The sequence below is a fragment of the Haliotis asinina genome, chromosome 9, assembly GCF_037392515.1.
Source record: "Haliotis asinina isolate JCU_RB_2024 chromosome 9, JCU_Hal_asi_v2, whole genome shotgun sequence".
NCBI lineage: Eukaryota > Metazoa > Mollusca > Gastropoda > Lepetellida > Haliotidae > Haliotis > Haliotis asinina.
This window is the reverse complement of record NC_090288.1, coordinates 11,579,064-11,604,697: the sequence shown is the minus strand read 5'-3', so window position 1 is coordinate 11,604,697 and position 25,634 is coordinate 11,579,064. Positions and strand designations below refer to the sequence as shown.

General features: G+C 38.7%; 1 protein-coding gene across 1 annotated transcript; it reads left to right on the top strand.

Annotated features, from left to right (window-relative positions):
- Positions 1 to 587: 587 nt before the first annotated feature.
- Positions 588 to 20,092, top strand: LOC137296830 (protein O-glucosyltransferase 1-like). The gene is made up of 10 exons (XM_067828696.1): positions 588 to 779; positions 3,132 to 3,228; positions 5,631 to 5,768; positions 8,109 to 8,244; positions 15,449 to 15,570; positions 15,949 to 16,108; positions 16,596 to 16,654; positions 17,178 to 17,345; positions 18,312 to 18,368; positions 18,892 to 20,092. The coding sequence occupies exons 1-10, from the start codon at positions 635 to 637 to the stop codon at positions 19,034 to 19,036; spliced, it is 1,227 nt and encodes a 408-aa protein (XP_067684797.1). The 5' UTR covers positions 588 to 634; the 3' UTR covers positions 19,037 to 20,092.
- The last annotated feature ends 5,542 nt before the right edge of the window (positions 20,093 to 25,634 follow it).

Sequence of the window (25,634 nt, the reverse complement as noted above, 5' to 3'; positions counted from 1 at the left end):
ATAGAAGCTAAGATGAGTGAGCGAGTGCCAGTATCATATGACATTCAACAATCTGTGCCGCATTTCCTCAAAGTGTTTTTTTGCAAATTGTCATAATTTGGCACAAACCAGATAAAGCCAGAATCCTGGATAGTTGTTTTATTTATGTACTTTGGTGGCACAACACATGAGGCGGGGGATAGGGGCCGGGGTGTTAAGAATGAATCGAGCCCAGGTCTTAAGAGCGACTAGTGAATGCTTAACTACTAGGCTACCCAAAGTACCACAAGCAGAATTCATGAACATCCGTTTCGCCGGCGGTGACACTATTGTTATTAGTCAGAGGTTGTCCCCTCTAACGTCAAAAAAACGAAGAGGGCGGGGCTTTTCGGCCTGGACTGGATCGGTAAAATGTTGTTTCTCTGGCGTCAGCGCCTTAATTTGAATTTAATTCGATTATTTTATAGAAAAATTGTAATGCAGAAACCATTACTAGTAGTCCACGAACAAATGATGCTTTAGAGTAAATTAGACTCGTGTTTGCTGTTGTGCTGGATCTCGATCGATACAGTGAGGCAATATTACACAATAACCGCTCCCTTGTATTTACAGACGCTCTCCAGGCCACGAAAACGCATTTGTTCTGGGAGCAAAGATGCATGTGGGTCGAGTGTACTGGTTGTGTGTATTGATGATCTTGGCCGTGACAGCCGTTCCTGATGAAGTATGTGAGAGAGACAGCAACGGGAAATGTTTGGATGACGAAATTGAAGTGAAAGAAAAGTCCAAGTACACCAAACGTGAGTTATATCAGTATCGATCCCCCTTGTCATGACTTCGTCACACTTCACTTCAGCTCTTACACCACCGTTTGTTCTGGTGCTCAGTGGACGTGGTATAATTTCATTGGCAGATAATGCAGAAACCCATGATAGCACCAAGTATATCATTCTTATGAATCTATACATTTATGCATTTAATGTGATTTTAGAGACTGGATTTATTCTCTGCGTAGAGAATAAATAAACAAGACAGAATTCCAAGAATATTTAAGATTTGGTTTGTAATTCACTGGTGCACGACAAAGGTTCATTGGTAACCAAACCAAACCAAACAAATGCACACATTAAGTAATCTTATCTGTCGAATTTTTCTTATTTATATCAGTTAACATACCCATGAATGAATTGTAATCAACAGACAAATGTCAGTTTAATTGTTAGTGTAGTAATGTGAAATAGTTTCTAGATTTTGCTAGCCGATCGGAATAGCTATGTCTTAAAGTTTCAAGTCCTCTCAATAATTCACTGACCCAAAATCTGAATGTATAAAATAAGCAAATGATAATTCAAAGCTAAAATACCATCAAAAGCAAATAATAAACACATCTCTGAACATCTGAAACATTTTGCTTTTGCTCAGATAACTTCAGTAAGTCAACATTAAGCTGCTAATATAATGAACATATTTTTCAGGCCATTATCATGCATGATTTAAAAGTGATTAAAACTGAACCAGGCAGAGAGGGTGATATATTTACAAAGTGATCCCATGAAATTTACTGCCTAGTTGGACTAGTGATTATACTGACCCAACAGGATTTTTACTAGCCACGGCCTAACAAGCCAGAGGCTATTTCACATGATGTGAGTAACTAATAAAGAAGTTGATATCCAATGATGTGTTGAACATGTTGGAGCATCTCTCATTGATTTCTCTGATCCGAGATGATTGTGTGCCTTCTACACCAGACAAGTAGTCCCATCTCTGTCACCAGGACAGAGCCCTCTGTTGACAAGTGTCACAAAGTAAATGTTTCACCTCTGTAGACAAAGGCTGCTATGTAGTTTGTTACGCGAAGTCTACAATGTGGGGATCTACTGGCCTCAGCTATTTTTGGAGTTTCTGGATTGGAATATTTATATTTTGAACATTGTTCAGCATGAAGGTCTGGTGATTTGTAGTAGTAGTAGTAGTAATAATAGTAGTAGTAGTAGTGGTGGTGGTGGTAGTAGTAGTAGTAGCAGCAGCAGCAGCAGCAGCAGCAGCAGCAGTGAAATTGGTCTTAAGTTTGGGTTCAAGAAGTAGTAGTACTAATAGTAGTAGTAGTGAAATTGGTCTAATTATTGGTCTAAAGTTTGGGTTCAAGTAGTAGTGGTAAAATTGGGTTAGAGTTTATTGTATTGATAAAAAGTAGACAATGATTATAAGTCATAACAAACTCAAATAGTCCACTAATATACACATATTTCTTTATTTTGTATTCCTTAAGAGGCACATTTGAAATAATTGAACAGTAGGTGAATCCGTCATAGTACTTACTAATCAAAAGAAATATCACTTGGTGCTTTTGTTTGATTTAATCCCCACAAGACAATATCAGTCTTGTACTTCTTGTATGTACTGAAATAGCATTCTCCTTGACACAGAAAACCTGCGTCTTTGACAAAGTGTGAAGTGTAAATACACATAGAAAAAGACAAATACTGTTAGGTTTTCAATAACCATTATCAGTATTTCAATTGGTTGCAGTCCTACATAATTGTTTGTTGCTTGTAAATAAACTATCAAATCAAATGTGATGGGAGGGTGTGTAAATGTGTACTTTGTGTGACTTTAACATATTTCATGATGCTTTTTAGAGTATATATCCTTTAATTTGGTCTCATAATAAGACGAGGAATATAAACAAATGAAAAGAAATAAAGAACAGATCTTACATTCATCTTGCCACGGTTAACCTTAAGAATCAGATTAACTTGGACTTCTTTCAGGTGTTAATATTCCTGAATTAATAACTTCCACTTTAAGCTACAACCATGCAATAAAGAATTTTACGTGAACAATAGGCGAGCCACCTGGCGCCTATGTCAACAGTGGTGACAAGTAGTAGTGGCACCTCTTTAATTGATCAGGTGTAGTTGATGTAAATATCACAGCATTGTCAGGAAGGCTTATCATGAGGAGACAACCTCCGTGGTGTAGTGGTTAGAGCATCCGCCTAGAGAGCAGAATGTCATGGGTTCAATCCCCGGGTTCAATCAGTGAGCGAAATCGAAGTACGATGGTAAACCCCCATGATGAGGATGCTGAGAAGGATTGATCTAGTTTCTTGTTTCATCAGCTGATGAAGTTTTATTTTTGTTTCAAAGCTGCCAACTCAAAATGGAAAAAATATCTGGACAAGATTGATGAGGCGGTTAGGAATTATGAAGAATGTCAGCAAGATGACTGCTCCTGTCATTCCAGGTGAGTGGAAAATGGAAAGGAGTGGTTTAGATGGGTTTGGTTGTTTATTCGTAGTTTTATGTCTGTAAATATTCATGCCTGGACAAGAAAATCTGGTGATCGACATCATGAGCATTGATCTACATAGCTGGGACACAGGTACATGTGTCAACCAAGTCAGAGAGCCTGACCACCCAGACTTGTGCATCTGGGTAGGGTGATACAGAATAGATTGGCCAAACGTTTAGTATTTCAGTAGTGGTGGAGTAATTTGATTGATCTTGGCAAAAGTGGGCAATCTGATAAGGACTTTGTACTCCTGAGAGAACCACAGATGGACTGATTCTTCATGAGTGTGTTCTCTCAACGACAAAGGTCATACCAGTAGATTCGTACTAATACTCTCACACGAGGTACAGATAAGCTGCATATCTATGTAAATGTTTATGTGAAAACTCAATTTCCATTAAGTCTATTGCATACAAGTATTCTTGAATTTTTGTAAATACTCAATAATTTGATCTTACTTGCATTGAAACAATAATATTTAAAATAACTAAGGTATATGGCAGGGTTCAATTTCAGGACATGAACTTGACACCTTGCAATCTTTCGTATAGTTTCTCATACTACATAACTAATATTTATAACAAACACATAAGCTATTATTTACTTTACTATATTTTTACAATCAAAGGAAAATGGCAAAATACCAAACTGAGTTTGAGTGATGAGGAAAATTAATTTTCCCAATTGAGATGAACACAAGCGAGTATATAACTCAGTGACCCAAAATGTATTTTGTAACTCTGCCACACTATGGGATGGGTACATACATACTCACCCAGGCTGGGTACAGATGTTCTCACAGGTGAGACAGGTGAAGATAGTTCTCACATGGATGGGATGGGTCCAGACAGAACCTTGTATCATGACATTGCATAGATAGACTTCAGACATCTCTGTGCCAGTCTGAATACCTACTTCCATCCAGCAACCATCTATCTAAATGCCCTCTATAGATAGGATTTGTCACTGTCTCGCATTAGGCTTAGATCTCAGGGATTTCTATAGATATACAGCAGGGAAGTTGGTCAAATCAGGAGCTGCCTGACGTGACCTTACCTGGTGCCCTTGCTCCAGCAGGACATCCAAGTATTTAGCCAGCCTTTGTTTGATGTTGACACGGCCATGACGACCCTCACATCAATGGCTACTTACAGTCCATGTTAAATACAGCTTCTCTGACCCACATAGTCAGCATTGATTTGGTAATGGTAGGTTTTGAGAAAATGTAAGTGTGTGTGACATCGCACTCCACAGATTGTTCCTGTCCTGCTCTGTGAAGGAGGAGGTCATCAAGTGTTTGTGAAAGAGGTTGAGAGTCACTGACAAGCAGTTTGCCCACGTAATTTTTCAAGGCTTTGTTCATCCAACTTTAACACTTCAAATCGTAATTCTGTTAGGACCTTTGAGAATGCTGCGCCCTTTCTTTTCTTGATGAAATGACAGCTGACAGTGTAAATTTGAGGATTTCAAGTTCTTGTTATAAGAAAGGGCAACTGACTGCTGTCTTTGTGTTTTAATGTTTGGTTTAAGGTTTATCCATTTATCCAAAAGGGGTGTGTGAAAAATAATTAGGTAGAACACCGACCCCTTAAGTGATCTCCTATGTGGAAAAAGACTTGTATTTAGCTTTGTGTTGCAAGGAATTTTGTAGAGTGAAAGTCTGTGTTATACCATTATCAAATAGTGGTGGTGTGTTTGTTCCTCTTTTATATTTTTGTGTTGACACATGAAGATCCGGGGTAGAATAGGTCTTCATCAACTTATGCTTGCCACAAAAAGGACTATGCTTGTTGTAATATGGCTATTAACGGGATTGGGTCGTCAGACTCACTGACCTAGTTGACACTTGTCATCGGTTCCCAGTTGTGCAGATCAATGCTCATGCTGTTGATCACTGAATTGTCTGGTCCAAACTCAGTTATTTGCAGACCGCAGCTATATAGCTGGAATATTGGCTTAAAACGAAATTCACTCACATACACTCTCACTTCTTTTGTGTGTATGTGTTGGATGGTGGGGATGACAATAGAAGGCATAGGTTTGCCCTGTTCAGTTGATGTACAAGCTGCCTTTGCTGCAGCTAAGTATGATACCAATGGTGTAAGTCAGTTATTTGTACAGACACACCAATAGACAGGAATGGAAAAACCCACAATGCTCTGTGAGTCTAAGGGCAAAACTGATTTAACCATGAAAAGCTTTTAATGATAAGTTTGCCAGTCCTATGTTATAAGTAACATTTCTTTGCAGACTACAGCCCTTATAGTTTCATATCTGGCAACACACGGCAGATCTTTTTGTGGACTTGTAAAAATATACATTGATTTCTAATGTTACATTTATGATGACTTCAGTGTAATTGAGGAAGACCTGTTGCCATGGAAAGATGGCATCACAAGGCAGCAGTTTGAAGAGTCGATGGAGAGGGGCGTCCATTACCAGATTGTCAACCACAAGCTGTACAGAGAGGATGCGTGTATGTTCCCTTTCCGGTGAGTCATAGTCTGTCTCACAGTCTCAGAACCATATTTCCCCTGCCTTCTCTGCAGTGCTAAAGCCCTTAATGAAGCAAGTCAAGTTCTGAATCTCTGGACTCCATGGGGAACCTTTCAGTTTATATGGGACAGTTTGTTACCATCTGGAGAGACATCAATCTTGCACCTCGCGTGAGTCAGTCCAGTTGTTCTGGAGAGGCAGCGATTTGTAGCTCAGGTGAGTCAGGAAAGCTATAGTTCTGGTTAGACAGCAATCTTCCACCTCGGGTGAGTCAGATCAGTTGTTCTGGAGAGACAGTGATTTGTAGCTCAGATGAGTCAGGTCAGTTATAGTTCTGATGAGACAGCAATCTTGCACCTCGTGTGAGTCAGTTCAGTTGTTCTGGAGAGACAGCGATTTGTAGCTCAGGTGCGTCACGACAGTTATAGTCCTCGTGAGACAGAGATCTTGCACCTCGGGTGAGTCAGTTCAGTTGTTCTGAAGAGACAGCGATTTGTAGCTCAGGTGAGTCAGGAAAGCTATAGTTTTGGTTAGACAGCAATCTTGCACCTCGTTTGAGTCAGTTCAGTTGTTCTGGAAAGACAGCGATTTGTAGCTCAGGTGAGTAGCTCAGGTGAGTCCGGACAGTTATAGTTCTGATGAGACAGCAATCTTGCACCTCGGGTGAGTCAGTTCAGTTGTTCTGAAGAGACAGCGATTTGTAGCTCAGGTGAGTCAGGACAGTTATAGTTTTGGTTAGACAGCAATCTTGCACCTCGGGTGAGTCAGTTCAGTTGTTCTGAAGAGACAGCGATTTGTAGCTCAGGTGAGTAGCTCAGGTGAGTCAGGACAGTTATAGTTCTGATGAGACAGCAATCTCAGTACAGTTGTTCTGGAGAGACAGCGATTTGTAGCTCAGGTGAGTAGCTCAGGTGAGTCAGGACAGTTATAGTTCTGGAGAGACATCAATCTTGCACCTCGGGTGAGTCAGTCCAGTTGTTCTGGAGAGGCAGCAATTTGTAGCTCAGGTGAGTCAGGAAAGCTATAGTTCTGGTTCCCCTGCCTTCTCTGCAGTGCTAAAGCCCTTAATGAAGCAAGTCTAGATTTCCTCAAGTTCTGAATCTCTGGACTCCATGGGGAACCTTTCAGTTTATATGGGACAGTTTGTTGCCATCAAATTAATACATGTATATGTTCAGAGACTAAGCATTAGTCTAGGTGAGTCAGGGCAATTGTTGTTTTAGTGGGCCAGAGATCTTTTAGCTTTGATGAGTCGGCACAGTTGTGGTCCTGGTGAGACAGAGATCTTGCACCTCGGGTGAGTCAGTTCAGTTGTTCTGGAGAGACAGCGATTTGTAGCTCAGGTGAGTCAGGACAGTTGTAGTCCTGGTGAGACCGAGATCTTGCACCTCGGGTGAGTCAGTTCAGTTGTTCTGGAGAGGCAGCGATTTGTAGCTCAGGTGCGTCACGACAGTTATAGTCCTCGTGAGACAGAGATCTTGCACCTCGAGTGAGTCAGTTCAGTTGTTCTTGAGAGGCAGTGACTTGTAGCTCAGGTGAGTAGCTCAGGTGAGTCTGGACAGTTATAGTTCTGGTTAGACAGCAATCTTGCACCTCGGGTGAGTCAGTTCAGTTGTTCTGGAGAGACAGCGATTTGTAGCTCAGGTGAGTAGCTCAGGTGAGTCAGGACAGTTATAGTTCTGGAGAGACAGCAATCTTGCACCTCGGGTGAGTCAGTTCAGTTGTTCTGGAGAGACAGCGATTTGTAGCTCAGGTGAGTCAGGAAAGCTATAGTTCTGGTTAGACAGCAATCTTGCACCTCGTTTGAGTCAGTTCAGTTGTTCTGGAGAGACAGCGATTTGTAGCTCAGGTGAGTAGCTCAGGTGAGTCTGGACAGTTATTGTTCTGATGAGACAGCAATCTTGCACCTCGGGTGAGTCAGTTCAGTTGTTCTGAAGAGACAGCGATTTGTAGCTCAGGTGAGTCAGGACAGTTATAGTTTTGGTTAGACAGCAATCTTGCACCTCGGGTGAGTCAGTACAGTTGTTCTGGAGAGACAGCGATTTGTAGCTCAGGTGAGTAGCTCAGGTGAGTCAGAACAGTTATTGTTCTGGTTAGACAGCAACCAGCTTGGAAGAGAACAGGTATAGTTGAGATGGGGGCCTTTTTTAGCTCAGTTGAGTGTTGCATGTGTGTAAATTTTGTTATCTCTGTTATATAATGTTTCCTGTGTTATCATATATGCTGCCCACCTGCCAGTATATGTGTTACCTGTGGGATTTGTGTTATCTATGCTGTATATGTTACCTTTGTTACCCGCGTTACATGTTAACGGTACCTTGGTTGGTTCCACACAGATGCAGTGGTGTGGAGCACTTCATCCTGGAGATAATCAAGAAGCTGCCGGACATGGAGCTGATCGTCAACACCCGTGACTGGCCACAGTCACCTGCTTACAGCTCCCCCAAACCCATCTTCTCCTTTAGCAAAGTGGTGAGTCAGCACTGTCACCTCCAAACACTGAGTTGGGGAGTGAGTCAGTGAGTGAGTCAGTGAGTGAGCGAGCACTTTAGTTTTATGAAGGGTTTGTTAAAGGTAAACATGAAACACAACTTTGCAGATTCTGATACCTTTCGGTGTGCACTTACCGAAACAAATCTTAAAAAATGTCAATTCAACCTGTAAAGTTGAAAAAAACGTGATGAAAAAAAGCCCGCGAAATCGGAGTTCAAACGTTTCACTAAATTCCCCCCAGCGCTGGGGGGAAAACTGGTTTCAACAGCTGTGCTGCGCTGCGTCCATAACGCATGCGCAGTGAATAGGTTCGCGGAGCTTGAAACAGTATGCATGCCCAGCGTCTGAGGTCGTGAGCAGTAGTCTAGTCTTGGTTGTGTACACAAACAAGTAAATAATCTACTTGTTACGTAAAACAACTTGTTGATTGTGGTAAGCAGTCTCTGTCACAGAGAAAACTCAGTGTCTCGTTTATTCACACCTATATGTCTGTCTGCCTGTCTGCTAAAGACAACATGCAATACACAGCTTCAATCATTGACCATGTGCAATTTGAACTTAACACCTATCAGACTATACGACATAAAGAAAATACGTTGATTTATGACTCCTGCACCCGAGTCCCGTGTCTGCCACATTATGTAATTAGGCACATGTGATACTCATGACATGTTTTTATGTCTGTGGGTTGCAAACAAAGTACATTCATTTTATTCGGATGACTGGATCTGACGGAAACTTGTGCAAATTCCAGATTCCAGTCCTGTTTTGTACTTGGACAAATGACAGATTCCAGCCACGCAGTAGTTTACCATCTCTACTGACATGATTTTTTATTGGATCGAGCGCAAATTCAGAGAACACGTATTTTCTAAACCCAACATCTCTTTATACATTCTTCATGGATATCGACTTCTTTTGGTGTATATGATTTCGCTTGACAACAGAATATGAATCCATACTGAAACGACGCATCAAGTACACAAAAAGAAGTCGTTATCCACAAAGAATCTTACTTTCTTGTGACTGGCTATACTTCTAAAATGCCCATCAAACAGATCGTCTTTCTGTACACACAATGAACCCTCAGCATGTCAGCAAATGGAACAGCCAATCGGAAGCTGTCGTTACACTTGAGTGCTTATCCACCCGCTATGACTGGGTTCGGTCTCCCGAGGGCTTCGTTTCGGGGGAAGTAAGCCCAAGTACAAAATATTGCACTTTTGAATCGCGAGTGTACGCTTATAATTTTGTTTATTTGTTTTTTTACAAGCAGCAATGTATATTATATGTCATGAATAAGTGATAAATGTGTTTTAATTATGTTTAATTTTTTAGTTGCATGTGACCTTTAATATTCCAACATAATCAGGGGTGGGACACCACAAATGGGCTACACACATTGTATCCATGTGGGAGTTGAACCCAGATCTTCATCCTGACAAACAAATGGTTTAACCACCATGTTAATCATCCCCAGTTGGTATCATGGTTCAACTGTCACAAGCAGGATGTACAGCATGCTATGAACTGTATGGGCAATGTTCACACAGGTCTTTCAGACAACCTGCTTGCATATATAGCTTAGGACTGCTTGTAATGATGAAAGAACCGATAAAACTAATGCAAGAGGCATTTTTATTGCCTGCCATATAGGTTAACCCTCCCTGTCCTCCATGTATGTACATCGTGCCATCCATCCGTCCATACAAAACAGGACTGTACTCTATCCACTTCTCCACAAAAAATACGTTGTGGAATTCAATGAACTTACACATGGGCTTTCATGGGACTCTAATGATATGCATCTCATATTTTGTTTTCATGTTTTATTATCTTTTTTTTTTTTTGTAAGTTTAAAGACATTTGAACTTTTGCTGAATTTCCCTATGATGATAGTGTAACAGGAGACGAAGAGGGGCTGTATGTTATCCACTTCTCCTCAAAAACTACTGTGTGGAATTCATTTAGATTACACATGTGCTTTATCATGAGGCCAAAGGTGTACATCTCACATTCTGATTTGGTATTTATTTTTTCAATTTTAATGCCGTGTGAACTTACATAAATTTTGTTGAATTTCTCCCCGAATATAGTGTTATATTGGAGGTGTATGTCATCCATTTCTCAAAAACTACTGTATGGAATTCATTTAGATTTGGTATTTATTTTTTCAATTTTAATGCCGTGTGAACTTACATAAATTTTGTTGAATTTCTCCCCGAATATAGTGTTATATTGGAGGTGTATGTCATCCATTTCTCAAAAACTACTGTATGGAATTCATTTAGATTTGGTATTTATTTTTTCAATTTTAATGCCGTGTGAACTTACATAAATTTTGTTGAATTTCTCTCCGAATATAGTGTTATATTGGAGGTGTATGTCATCCATTTCTCAAAAACTACTGTATGGAATTCATTTAGATTTGGTATTTATTTTTTCAATTTTAATGCCGTGTGAACTTACATAAATTTTGTTGAATTTCTCCCCGAATATAGTGTTATATTGGAGGTGTATGTCATCCATTTCTCAAAAACTACTGTATGGAATTCATTTAGATTTGGTATTTATTTTTTCAATTTTAATGCCGTGTGAACTTACATAAATTTTGTTGAATTTCTCCCCGAATATAGTGTTATATTGGAGGTGTATGTCATCCATTTCTCAAAAACTACTGTATGGAATTCATTTAGATTTGGTATTTATTTTTTCAATTTTAATGCCGTGTGAACTTACATAAATTTTGTTGAATTTCTCTCCGAATATAGTGTTATATTGGAGGTGTATGTCATCCATTTCTCAAAAACTACTGTATGGAATTCATTTAGATTTGGTATTTATTTTTTCAGTTTTAATGCCGTATGAACTTACATAAATTTTGTTGAATTTCTCTCCGAATATAGTGTTATATTGGAGGTGTATGTCATCCATTTCTCAAAAACTACTGTATGGAATTCATTTAGATTTGGTATTTATTTTTTCAATTTTAATGCCGTGTGAACTTACATAAATTTTGTTGAATTTCTCCCCGAATATAGTGTTATATTGGAGGTGTATGTCATCCATTTCTCAAAAACTACTGTATGGAATTCATTTAGATTTGGTATTTATTTTTTCAGTTTTAATGCCGTATGAACTTACATAAATTTTGTTGAATTTCTCCCCGAATATAGTGTTATAGTGGAGGTGTATGTCATCCATTTCTCAAAAACTACTGTATGGAATTCATTTAGATTTGGTATTTATTTTTTCAGTTTTAATGCCGTATGAACTTACATAAATTTTGTTGAATTTCTCTCCGAATATAGTGTTATATTGGAGGTGTATGTCATCCATTTCTCAAAAACTACTGTATGGAATTCATTTAGATTTGGTATTTATTTTTTCAGTTTTAATGCCGTATGAACTTACATAAATTTTGTTGAATTTCTCCCCGAATATAGTGTTATATTGGAGGTGTATGTCATCCATTTCTCAAAAACTACTGTATGGAATTCATTTAGATTTGGTATTTATTTTTTCAGTTTTAATGCCGTATGAACTTACATAAATTTTGTTGAATTTCTCTCCGAATATAGTGTTATATTGGAGGTGTATGTCATCCATTTCTCAAAAACTACTGTATGGAATTCATTTAGATTTGGTATTTATTTTTTCAGTTTTAATGCCGTGTGAACTTACATAAATTTTGTTGAATTTCTCTCCGAATATAGTGTTATATTGGAGGTGTATGTCATCCATTTCTCAAAAACTACTGTATGGAATTCATTTAGATTTGGTATTTATTTTTTCAGTTTTAATGCCGTATGAACTTACATAAATTTTGTTGAATTTCTCCCCGAATATAGTGTTATAGTGGAGGTGTATGTCATCCATTTCTCAAAAACTACTGTATGGAATTCATTTAGATTTGGTATTTATTTTTTCAGTTTTAATGCCGTATGAACTTACATAAATTTTGTTGAATTTCTCTCCGAATATAGTGTTATATTGGAGGTGTATGTCATCCATTTCTCAAAAACTACTGTATGGAATTCATTTAGATTTGGTATTTATTTTTTCAGTTTTAATGCCGTATGAACTTACATAAATTTTGTTGAATTTCTCTCCGAATATAGTGTTATATTGGAGGTGTATGTCATCCATTTCTCTAAAACTACTGTATGGAATTCATTTAGATTTGGTATTTATTTTTTCAGTTTTAATGCCGTATGAACTTACATAAATTTTGTTGAATTTCTCTCCGAATATAGTGTTATATTGGAGGTGTATGTCATCCATTTCTCAAAAACTACTGTATGGAATTCATTTAGATTTGGTATTTATTTTTTCAGTTTTAATGCCGTATGAACTTACATAAATTTTGTTGAATTTCTCCCCGAATATAGTGTTATAGTGGAGGTGTATGTCATCCTTTTCTCAAAAACTACTGTATGGAATTCATTTAGATTACACATGTGCTTTATAGGGACTCTAAAGGTGTGCATCTCATATTTTGATTTTGTATTTTATTTATTGTTCCAGTCTTAATGCTGTTTGACTTACCGGTACATAAATTTTGTTGAATTTCTCTTTGAATATAGTGTTATAGGGGATGAAGTCTATCCACTTCTCCACAAAAGCTGCTCAGCAGTATTGATTGAGCTTCTACATGTGTTTCACTGGGACTCTAAGGGTGTGCATCTCATACCTTGTTCATCCATCTTAATTTTGTCACTTCTACAGACATTTGAAATTTGTTGAATTTGGTTCTATTCATCCTGTTCGTCCCATACAGCACATACTTTATCCACTTCTTAAAAGTTCAAAGACTCTAAAGGTGTGCATCTCATATTTTGTTTTTGTATTTTACAGGTTTTGTTGGGTTTTTTTAGAGACATTTGAACTTAGATAAATTTTGTTGAATTTCTCCCTGATGATTGTGAAATAGGGGATTAAATCTATCCACTTCTCTACAAAAACTGCTCAACAGAATCAATTAAGCTTATACATGTGTTTCATCGGGGCTCAAAGGTGTGCATCTGACAGCTGCATAGATGTTTATTGAACTTGTTTAGTAGAAATTAATCACCAGAGCACACTCAATGTGAGGGAAAGCTTCCTACAGCAGCGGGGGCATCCATGTCCCCGGACACAATTTTGTCTTGTTTCGTAGGATTTGCTATCAAATACAAACATAATTCCACTCCATTTCAGTGACATTGGAGATCTTTTACCACCTTGGTTGAACCCGGGAGTGTTGCTGACCAACCTTGAAATTTTATGTTATAGGAAAAGCTTGCAGGGATACCTTTCTAAGCCCTTCTTCACAACCCTACAGGTTATACAACACCTGTGTTTTTTCCATAGACCTCTGGAGTAACTTTATATTTTTTTGAAAATCATCCAGGCTGTCAACAGCTATTCCATGTACACATGCATACAGTCAGGCCTTTAAACTACAATAATACAATTTCTTGTCAACTAGTCTAGCTCATTTTCCAAGCACAAGAACTGGAACGCATCAAACCCAGTTTCGCACCAAATGTCACCTACTTGAAAATATCTTTACACACATACGCATAAGTCATGGTGATGAAAAAGACAACACTAAATACTTTAAATTGTGGTCAGTTTTAACTACTGGATGCATGTGCTCTTAAAAGGCAAACACATCTTACACTATTTCATGCAATGACAGCTGACACAGGTCTTTGTCTTTTCAGTTGTTTACATACAGTGCCCACTCAGGGAGCATGTGATTCTAACTTAGTGTTGTGGAACCACCAGCATAGGTATAGGTCTGTCATACATGGATTACTATCAGAAAGAATCCAGGATTTAGATCTTCTTTGTGTATTGGATAATGTTAGGTAGGAGAAAGCCCCAAATTATTTACTCATTCACCCAGTAAATTCTGACAACATTCCTGGTCCAAGTCGCACAAATGGATTGTATACTTACCAAAGTGTTAAAGGTCACATGCAACCAAAAAATCAAACATAATTAAAACACATTTATCACTTATTCATGACATATGATATACATTGCTGCTTAAAAAAAAAGAATAAACAAAATTATAAGCGTACAATCGTGATTCAAAAGTGCAAAATTTTGTTCTTGGGCTTACTTCCCACGAAACGAAGCCCTCGGGAGACCGAACCTAGTCATAGCGGGTGGATATGCACTCAAGTGGAACGACGGCTTCCGATTGGCTATTCCATTTGCTGACATGCTGAGGGTTCATTGTGTGTACAGAAAGATGATCTGTTTGATGGGCATTTTAGAAGTATAGCCAGTCAACAACTTCTTTTTGTGTACTTGATGCGTCGTTTCAGTATGGATTCATATACTGTTGTCAAGCAAAATCATATACACCAAAAGAAGTTGTTATCCATGAAGAATGTATATAGAGATGTTGGGTTTAGAAAATACATGTTCTCTGAATTTGCGCTCGATCCAATAAAAAAACCATGTCAGTAGAGATGGTAAACTACTGCGTGGCTGGAATCTGTCATTTGTCCAAGTACAAAACAGGACTTGAATCTGACAAGAGTTTGCACAAGTTTCCGTCAGATCCAGTCATCCGAAAACAATGAATGTAGTTTGTTTGCAACCCACAGACATAAAAACATGTCATGTGTATCACACGTGCCTAATTACATAATGTGGCAGACACGGGACTCGGGTGCACGAGTCATAAATCAACTTATTTTCTTTATGTCGTATAGTCTGATAGGTGTTAAGTTCAAATTGCACATGGTCAATGATTGAAGCTGTGTATTGCATGTTGTCTTTAGCAGACAGGCAGACAGACATATAGGTGTGAATAAACCAGACACTGAGCTTTCTCTGTGACAGAGACTGCTTACCACAATCAACAAGTTGTTTTACGTAACAAGTAGATTATTTACTTGTTTGTGTACACAACCAAGACTAGACTACTGCTCACAACCTCAGACGCTGGGTATGCATACTGTTTCAAGCTCCGCGAACCTATTCACTGCGCATGCGTTCATCGCGGGTTTTTTTCAACTTTACAGGTTGAATTGGCATTTTTTATGATTTGTTTCGGTAAATGCACACCGAAAGGTATCAGAATCTGCAAAGTTGTGTTTTACGTTGCATGTGACCTTTAAGCTATTACCTCCCCTTCAACCGTACTTACCTCCCCTTTAACATGTTCTTGTAATTTTTGCAGCGTTCTGAGAACTGGGACATCATGTATCCTGCATGGACGTTCTGGGAGGGAGGTCCCGCTGTCTGGCCAATATACCCCACTGGACTGGGGCGCTGGGACCAACAAAGGGAGATAATTCCAAGGTAGGACTTGGTAAACCAAAGGCCCACCAGAGCCCCAGATATGGTTTAGTTAATGTGGGTACTGTAACCACTGTATATTTTGGAGTGGGTGTTATGAATGTCTGGTGTGTATTTGATTTTTCGTTACCTACTGCTTTCAAATTTGTGAGTATTTCAGTGATTTTACTCATATCTTAGAGGGATTCTTCCCAGGGAGCCGAGAATTTAATTGAGTGGACTGGTTCACTGGCCTATGTAATAATTGTTTTCCCTGGAGCACACTTTATAGCCATATTGAAATTGCGTCTTAAATGTGGGTTGTTCTCTTTTCATTATCGTCGTTGTCGTCGTCATCATTTACATTTTCACATAGATGAGATTGTAATCACTTTTTTACAGAGAGGCTGATAAATGGCCCTGGGACAAGAAGCACAATATTGCTTTTTTCCGTGGATCAAGGACAAGTAACGAGCGGGACCCCCTGGTGCTACTCTCAAGGAAAGAACCAGACCTGGTCGACGCAGAATACACTAAGAACCAAGCATGGAAGTCAGATGCGGTAAGGCATGTAATGTCCAGTTTAGTCACACTGGCAGACTAGACTATTAGTGACTAGGTTACTTTAGAATCAGCGCCTCCTCTTTGTCACAGATAAAATAGTAGTGTGTTTTTTCTGGCAGCATAATGGATACTCATTGTTGCCTTGCCAGATGATTGGCAAATGGAGATAAAACAAAGGCTGGTCATCTTGAAGTCAATTTACTACTGTGTCCAAGGTGGCCCAATTGCAAAGATTCGATGTTCATGCTGCCAATCACTGCTTTGTCTGGTCCAGTCTTGATTATTTACAGACCACCGCCAGAAATGGACTTCACATTTTGTACCCATACAGGGAATCAAACTCAGGTCTTTAGCTTGACAAGCGAACACTTCAACCACTAGGCTACTCCACCGCGTCAAAGGACACCAAAAATGGTGTGTTTGATGGAAAACATACTTTTCGTAAATGTCATGTTGTTTGTTTCTAAATATATAGTTCTTTTTAGGATACACTACACCGTCCACCAGCTGCAGAGATAAAGCTGGAGGATCACTGTAAATATAAGTAAGTAGCTTGTTGTATTGTTCATTCATTCAGAAGTATTATATACATAAAGTCAAGCTATGTTTGTTGTGTTAGATGTATCTTAAGCATCCTGTATATTCCTTCTCTTGCAATTTTGTTAAACGTCAAACCTCTACATAATTACCTAGATGTCTCCAGCTTTGATACAGTTGAGTGTTATTGTTTATGTCACTTCATATGCCTACATAAGGTTACATTTCTCTGTGTATAAATATTTGTTCATCTTTGTCTAATTTATTGAGGAGGCAATCTGTGTGGCTGTGTGGCTGTGTTTCTGTCTGCCTATCAGTGTGTCTGTCTGCCTGTCTGTCTGTCCGCCTGTGTGTTGCTCTGTGGGTGAATTCTGTAATCGCTCTGCATTTCTATGACAGACATTCTACTATGGTAGGATATTCATCCCGCTGTTCAGGAATGTTCATCTTATTAATCTAGAATAGTCATCCGACTATTATGTAACGTTTGTTTATCCTATTTATCTAGGATATTCATCCTGCTATTCCAGATATCTCTTCAATTTCCGAGGTGTTGCTGCCAGTTTCCGTTTCAAGCACCTGTTCCTGTGTAATTCATTGGTGTTCCATGTCGGCGAGGCCTGGCAGGAATTCTTCTACTCTGCCATGAAGCCATGGGTCCACTACATCCCAGTCAGTCAGACCCTAGACAATGTCAAGTATGTTGCTGCCACTCTCACTGCATCAGTAAACTTACCCTGTTGACCAATCTGTTAACAGACACTGAGGTAGCCTGCTGGTTACTTCATTTCCAGTGTCCCTTGCTATGATATTGCTGGAATATTGCTAAAAGTGGCCTAAAGCTCAACTCACTCACTCACCATATTGGTGATGCTCATTGATTTTGATGGATGCGTGACAGTTAACCCAAGTTTAACCAAGGAATCAGGGGATGAGATTAGCTCATATCGTTAACGTTTGTCATCATATCCCATTTGCATTGATCGACACTACTTCTAAATATTCAGTGGTCGGCCCCTTGTGTGTGAACTTCCTCCCACCTACACTCTACCCAAACCATCCATCCGCTACCAAACCCACCACTACACCACGCATCCACCCTCTATCCAACTTCTCCCCACCTACATTCTACCCAAACCACCCATCCGCAACCAAACCCACCACTACACCACACATCCACCCTCTATCCAACTTCTCCCCACCTACATTCTACCCAAACCACCCATCCGCAACCAAACCCACCAATACACCACGCATCCACCCTCTATCCAACTTCTCCCCACCTACACTCTACCCAAACCACCCATCCACTACCAAACCCACCACTACACCACACATTCACCCTCTATCCAACTTCACCCCACCTACATTCTACCCAAACCACCCATCCGCAACCAAACCCACAACTACATCACACATCCACCCTCTATCCAACTTCTCCCCACCTACATTCTACCCAAACCACCCATCCGCAACCAAACCCACCACTGCACCACGCATCCATCCTCTACTCCACTCACCTAACCCACCTATCTTCCCCTACCCCTTCCACCCAAACTGGAGTAATTTATGAACAAATTTTGCTCAGAGGAAAACATATGTCCATCATGCAAGCAAATGTTAACAACTGACTCACAGAGTTTATTGTGTGTTTATTGTTGCAGGGAGCTGATTATGTTTGCCAAAGAGAATGATCATGTTGTGAAACGCATTGCCGAGAGGTGAGGATATGGTATCGACCTGTGTGCTGTTGTTTACACCATTCACTGACCTGTGTTTGTTAATGAAAACAGGGTTTTCCCTGTGTCACTCTTCTATTGAGGATGGGATTTCCCTGTCTCTCTACTGTTGAGAACAGGGATTTCCCTTTGCCTCTCTACTATTGAGAACAGGAATTTCCCTGTCTCTCTCTCCTCTCATCTGTTGGGAACATGGATTTCCCTGTGTCTTTCATCTATTGAGAACAGGGATTTCCCTGTGTCTCTCATCTATTGAGAACAGGATTTCCCTATGTCTCTCTTCTATTGAGGACAGCAATTCTCCCCATCTCTACTTCTACTTCAGTTTATAATTGTTTGTCCATCTGTCTGGAATGGATTAAGATTACTAGTAATGGACTCTGTATTTAATAACACTTTCCTATCTAGCAGTCCACAACTTAAAACGACATACCAGTAGTACTGTTGGCTGGAGTTCATCTGAATTTTAAACACGCCAGTACATAGAGTGATGTTTTTGTTTCAGAGGGAGGAACTTCATCTGGGATCACCTTCGGATGGAGGACGTGTCTTGTTACTGGGAAAAACTCCTCAAGAAGTACAACAAACTGCTCAAATTTAAAACACAGAGGAACAAATCCTACAAGCAGATCAAGCCTAAATCATCATGATACTGGTGTAGTATTAGCATGAGAATAAGATGAGACATACAGGCTTGGTCGACCCATGTCTTCGTATCCAAACTGATTAGGTCAGTGCTCATGCTGTTGATCACTGGATTGTTGATTTTGTACACACCGCCGCTATATAGCAGGAATATTGCTGACTGTAGCATCAAACAAACAAACGGGCTTAGTTGAAACATGTTATCATATCCAAACTGCTTAGGTCAGTGCTCATGCTGTTGATCACTGGATTGTTGATTATTTACACAAACAAACAAACGGGCTTAGTTGAAACATGTTATCATATCCGACCTGCTTAGGTCAGTGCTCATGCTGTTGGTCACTGGATTGTTCATTATTTACACAACGCCGCTGTATAGCTGGAGTATTGCTGACTGTGGCATCAAACAAACTGTTGGCATCTGGCAGGCAAACATTTGTCAGATGCTTATCAATACCTGGCATGACTATTGAACTTTGAGGACCGTAAGATTACAGTGACATTTTTCAACAAAGCAGGACATGTTGAAACTACTGCGTTTGATGGTTCTTCTCATGTGTTTCTCTGACCACCTTGAAGAACCCTGTAGGTTGTTCAGTAACTTTGCATGTCAAGAGAGCGGACTCAGAGGCAGGGATGGTTTGGTTCTCATATCCAGTTGATAGGATGTATTTTTGTTAAAAAGATTCATAATTATGAAGTTTGTCAAAGGATTCGTATATATTTTTATATTATTGATTGTTTACTTTGTATATTTTGGGATGACTAATCACGAAGTATTTACTGTTCTCTGTGGACAGGTTTGCTGACTTGGTTGATACATATCAGTGCGTACCAATTGTACAAATTGATGCTCATGATGTCAATCACTGGATTGTCTCATCCAGACTTTATTATTTACAGACCTATGTCATATGGCTAGAATATTGCCAAATGAGCAGTTTTGCAAAAATAACAAAAGGAAGGAATATTAGTGTGATGACCACAAGCCCCAGTCCCCAGGGTGTTAATGGGTTAAATAAGGTCCCCATAAAACTATTGTGGTCATAGGTGGTGAAAAAGTGGATTGGTTGGACAAACTGTGACTGTGTTAATTGCTCACAAAAGCAATCACTTTGTTCTCTTGTCCAGACTTAGTTACAGGATTAGTTCATCTTACTCATGGAATATTGTTCAGTGTGGTATTCATCCCCCAATAACAAAGAAACTCAATGGCAAGTAAGTGTATGGTGTGGCAGAGACATTCTTCTGAATTCACACTGACTAGTACTGGCAAACAAGGATAAGCTGAGCACCAACCTGACAACTGACTCGTATCAGCATGTATGAGCTCTGCACACTGATGCTTGCCATTGTGAGCTCAGGGGACCCAGGTTGTCCACAATTAAGTGTGATCATGTGGGGGTCTTCTGAGAAAGGCACATGCAGCTACACCTTCATTGAAATTCATCATCAAACACTTCACTTGCATTAGCCTACATCTTCGCTCCCTTTCAAATACCAAATGGGTTTTTTCTCATTGCCACATTCTCTGTGCCAGTCCAACTTATCCTCGTTTGCCAGTAGGATGTTACATATATGTGCTACTGACTAAATCAACATTCAGTGAAGGAAGCAGTTAAGTGAATTCTGTAGTTCATGTTTATCTTTAAAATTCATTGATCGGACTCGGGAGTAATTTGGATGAATAATACATAGCTTGCCGCAATATTTAAGCGTATTGTATGCTGTTTTCTCTATGTATGCTGCAATATTTTACTTCTCAAAGTGAAGAGGCAGCCCTTTTATAGTCATGTCGTCGAAGGCATCTGTTCACTGATTGGTCGTATACTTACCTGAGTTCATTGATAAGTTGTTCCAACATAAATATTACAGGGATTTACCTAGGATTCTGTCATTGGCAGGCAAATTGGGAAAGAAATATCATGTTTCAGAATTTCAGGAGTTTCAAAAGTATGTTCTTGAATTCCAGTGTGCTCTAAACAATGCATTCAATGTAGTTATCTAGAAGTTAATATAATGCTTGTACCATTGTCATACTCACCTTGTCGACCACAAAGTACAAATCATTCCAAGGTCAAGGTCACATTCATGAAGTGGTTGTAAATGTACAGTGATCGTAAGTCTATGTTAAAGCACTGGAGATACGATCACCTTAGGGCTTTGACAAGTTTGTGGACGTGGGCTATGAACATTAGTTTTAAGTATATTGTCATGAATTTAGAAAGATTTAATTCCAGGTAGGGAATTTTACTGACCATGGCTGCAGATTTGGGGCTTCTGGAAGGTCTGCATAGATGCCTGTAGTGACTTGTGTTTTGTCATAATTTGAGGGGAGGTGAATCTGTTGATCGTTTGTGGTGTGAAATAGTTTGTTATAATTACTCAATGTGCTTTGTATGTTAATGCATGCTCTCTACCATGTATTAAGTTATTTGCAATGGTGGATAGGTTGATTTTGCCAACTACATTGAAGTGGAAAAGAAATGAAATCAACCATTACTCAAAACATAGCACCAGTCATCGAGTATTGTGAGCAGTTCTGAAGTGGTGTTGTCCATGAAATCCCTCTCAATCTGCTGATGAGGAATCATCTGCTCTCAGTGATAGCAACAGCATTCATAACAAAGCCAGTATTTTGATAGTGCAACTTGGTTAATTCGCTTGTAGCTCCTGTAGTACTGTCAGAACTAGGATAAAATGTTTTTTCACATTTATCTCTACAATTAGTGTACTTGATATGTGAAAGTATGAAATATCAGTTTAAATAAGTTCGACCTATCAGTTCCAGTGGCAGGGAGATAAAAAAATATGATAAAAGGACATTACTGAGGAGAGATTAGGAGAAAAGGATAAAAGGACATTACTGAGGAGAGATATGTGGAGAACAATGTGGATTTTTTTCAAAGTCCAAAGTGACTTATTTCGAACAGACCATGGCTTTGTGCAAATTAGTATGTGATGATATTGTATCACAAAGGGCACTTTATAATGCCCATTTTGAAATTAGACTCAGTGTCATTATAAACTAAAAACTTTCATGCTAAAACTTCTGAGGATGTAGCTACCATGGAGTCTGACAATCACTATAAAAAGAAACAGGCAGGATGGGTCATTTCAAAAACAAAACCAGGACAAATGAAGCAGATGATAGTTTGGGTCAGGCTGGGGGATAGAGATATCAGCGCAGATATGATAATCCCGTAGGGGAATTAAAATAGGGAAGTACACAGCGTGTCGTAACATACACATATCATACATAACAATATCCAGGTTTGTCGATCTTCGGGTGGTCATGCCACCTATTTATCAGGTTTCATACTATTTTACTTATCTCAACTTAAACTTTATGAAAGAAAAACACACAAAATATTCATCAATAGACATGAAAAAGCATAAAATATCTTTGAGATGTTGCGACCTAATTGCCATATACAGTCTGATCTAATGCTTTCAGCCGCTATTCATATTTGTTTTATGTTTTGCCCAATTTTACAATTAAACATGCTTTTCTAGATATCCTCTTACGCAACCCACTGAATGCCAAGTTCAGCAGAAATGAGTTATTTCGACATATCCTATTTGCAGCTGTGTAAATTTTAAGGACTACAGAGTAACAGCCTAAAAACAGTTGTTGTTTTTTCTATTTCCAACAGTACTTTAGTGCAGGTAGTAATTCTCCCCAGATACAGAAACAGAATGCATTTCCCATGTGCGGATTCTACTTAAGAACTGTTTCGTTTACGACTGGAAACATTCCTTTTTCAAAAACCAGCACAAATATCTGCTAAAACTGAGTTAATAGATATTTTCTACTGTTACTGTCTGTTAAGCATGGAATATGAAATAATAAAATTCATGGGATAATATTCTTGACACACTTGTCAAAATGTAAATAATGTGTTGTTAGGGAGAGAGTATACTCCAGGACCTGTGCTGGTTTTCAGCCTTATTGTCGTTTACACTATTATTGGGGTCACAGACATATAACTCTTATGTAAATAAGTGAGCCAAGCAGTGACTGACAGAAGTGTTGCTGTACAGGACTACACTTGTCAGAGGGGTACACAAGTTATGTTGTCTAGACAATTGTCTAGACAACTAGTTATCAGACTTCCATATGGTGGCAGCTGCAGCGGCAGAGTGGATGATGGCCATTAGTTGCGAAATAATTAAATTGACCAAAACTGTGAATAACAGAACATGGTAGATTGTGACCAATGTACCACACTCTTACTAAATTTAAAAAAAAGTAATACAAAATATAACACCTCAGCACCCCGTAATACAAATAAATATGTGCATTTTAGGTAAAAAAGAAAATATTTTAAACTGGTGCTTGTGACAAATTGAACATCCATCAGTAAACAACCACTGGAAACTCTCAACATTGTTGAGCTTATGCAGTGACATAGCCAGTAGAGATGAAACAACAGTGAGGGGAGTTTGTACTTAATCGTAAAGATAGACTGCTATGCCATGCTTTAAAACAAAATCATCTGAAATTATGACATATTCTTAAAGTTTGTGGTGCTGTATTCTAAAGGTAGGCCAAAGGATAAAATAAGTTGCATTAATGTCATTGATTTTATGCAGAACTTATTGAGTTCATTCCATTTAACTTCAAGGAATATTACTAGCTATGCTCAATGCCATGTTTTTGTGTATCATGTTTGATTAATGAACTATATTTTGTCCCGTCTTGTCTTTTTTTGTTCTATGATGTTTAACCTATCACTTCTGCAATACCAGATTTGAGCAGGGAGTTTTTCTCCCTTTAGTTTACTTAGTTTGATTTGTGGACGTGAAGAAATATATATGATTATGCTATCATTCTCCAAGGTATACCTATGAATGAATTCTCAGGTAGTGGGCATCATGTAAGAATCTCATTCTGCAAGCGTGGGCAGACTGGCAGTCGTATGCTTTGTATGCTTTGTTAACTGCTATCACCAGAATCAAATATATGTAAAAAGGACTTGTTTTGCTTGAACTTTTGAATTAGGGTGTCATGTGTGTGTGTGTGTGTGTGTGTGTGTGTCTGTCTGTCTGTCTGTCTGTGTCTGTGTCTGTGTCTGTGTCTGTGTGTGTAAATATATATGTATGTATATGTATATTATTAGCTATCACATCGTGTCGAGGGAATTACACGGTTATATCAGTCCCTCGTAAGGTTGTATTCCCCGAGCCGAGGGACTTATAAAACTCCATATTTCCCTATACACATTGTGATAACGCATTTATTTAGCTGAATGTTTTCACTATATCAAAACAAAACAACACGCAACACAACATGTTTTATTGCTGCCATGTTGACACCAGCTGATCGTTTGACCTCAATGCACTGCATGTTACTAAAGGCTTGTCGATGCACGCTTTTCTCACTTCACATTGTCACCGAGGCTTAGTGGGGTGATATGACTTTCGTACGGGGAGTACACGACTTTTGTACTCCCGCTCGCGGATCATGGTGGATGTACATGGTGTTTTATCAGAGCCACGTGGACCAATCAAAACTCGACATTCTTACATGAGGCTAGATAATATATATAGATATACATACATGTATCCATATATATTATATATATACATACATAGATATATCCAAACCTGGAGGGTAATAGCCAATGCACCTAAATATACTCATGGAAACAAATAGGGGAACATATGATAGTACAAGTTTTCTATATTATTTCTGTAATTTCATACACTGTGCAATATACACTTTGTGAAGGAACCTGGAAAAAATATAAAGGAACACTTGTACTTTCTTGTGCTCCCTTTCTTGTATACATGAGTATATTTAATTTCTGTGATGTTGACACTGATCACTGTCATGATAAATTATCGTTGTCATCCTAGGTGATGGTCAAAAACATGTCAAACTGATTTTGTCGTTTCACTAGGCATATTCAATAATACACCAACTGTTGAATTTGGTTTTGCATGCATTAACCAATTTTCATGCAATATGTTAAATGCACTTCACGGTAGGTTTGTTGCAGACCTAGTTTGTTAATCCTTTTCTAAATATCACAAATATTATGATTATATGAAGAAATAGGGCATAGTTTCATGTGATGACAGTTATTTTTTCCACCAATATATGCATTACTTTAAGAAATACTGTCAAAAATATTTTCATATTGTTTTCAATATGATAGAGCAATTTAGCCCCCCAAAATGAAATTTAGCGTAAAAATATATAGTAATGTTTCATAGTTAAAGGTACATAGCATAAATACCTATTATTTTCTCAATTTCAAAACAAATTCAAACAATATTTAGAGGAATCATGTATACATTTGAAACACAGATTTTGAAAACGCACATGGTTTATCCCCTACTTGTGTAAGAAATTATAGATACAATTGTCAATATTACATTTATTGTCACGTGGGGTGTGTTGGGAGTCATGTTTACCACCATCTTAGCACTCATAGCTGATAGAGATAACAAAAGCAGTCTATAAAAAGAGATAATATCTGTTGTATCACATATATAACCATCCTCGATATCTCCAGGGTATATGTTCCAATAAATCTCCACTATACCCTATATGCATCTGCGGGTCAGACTGATGAATATATTACCTCCCTTTGC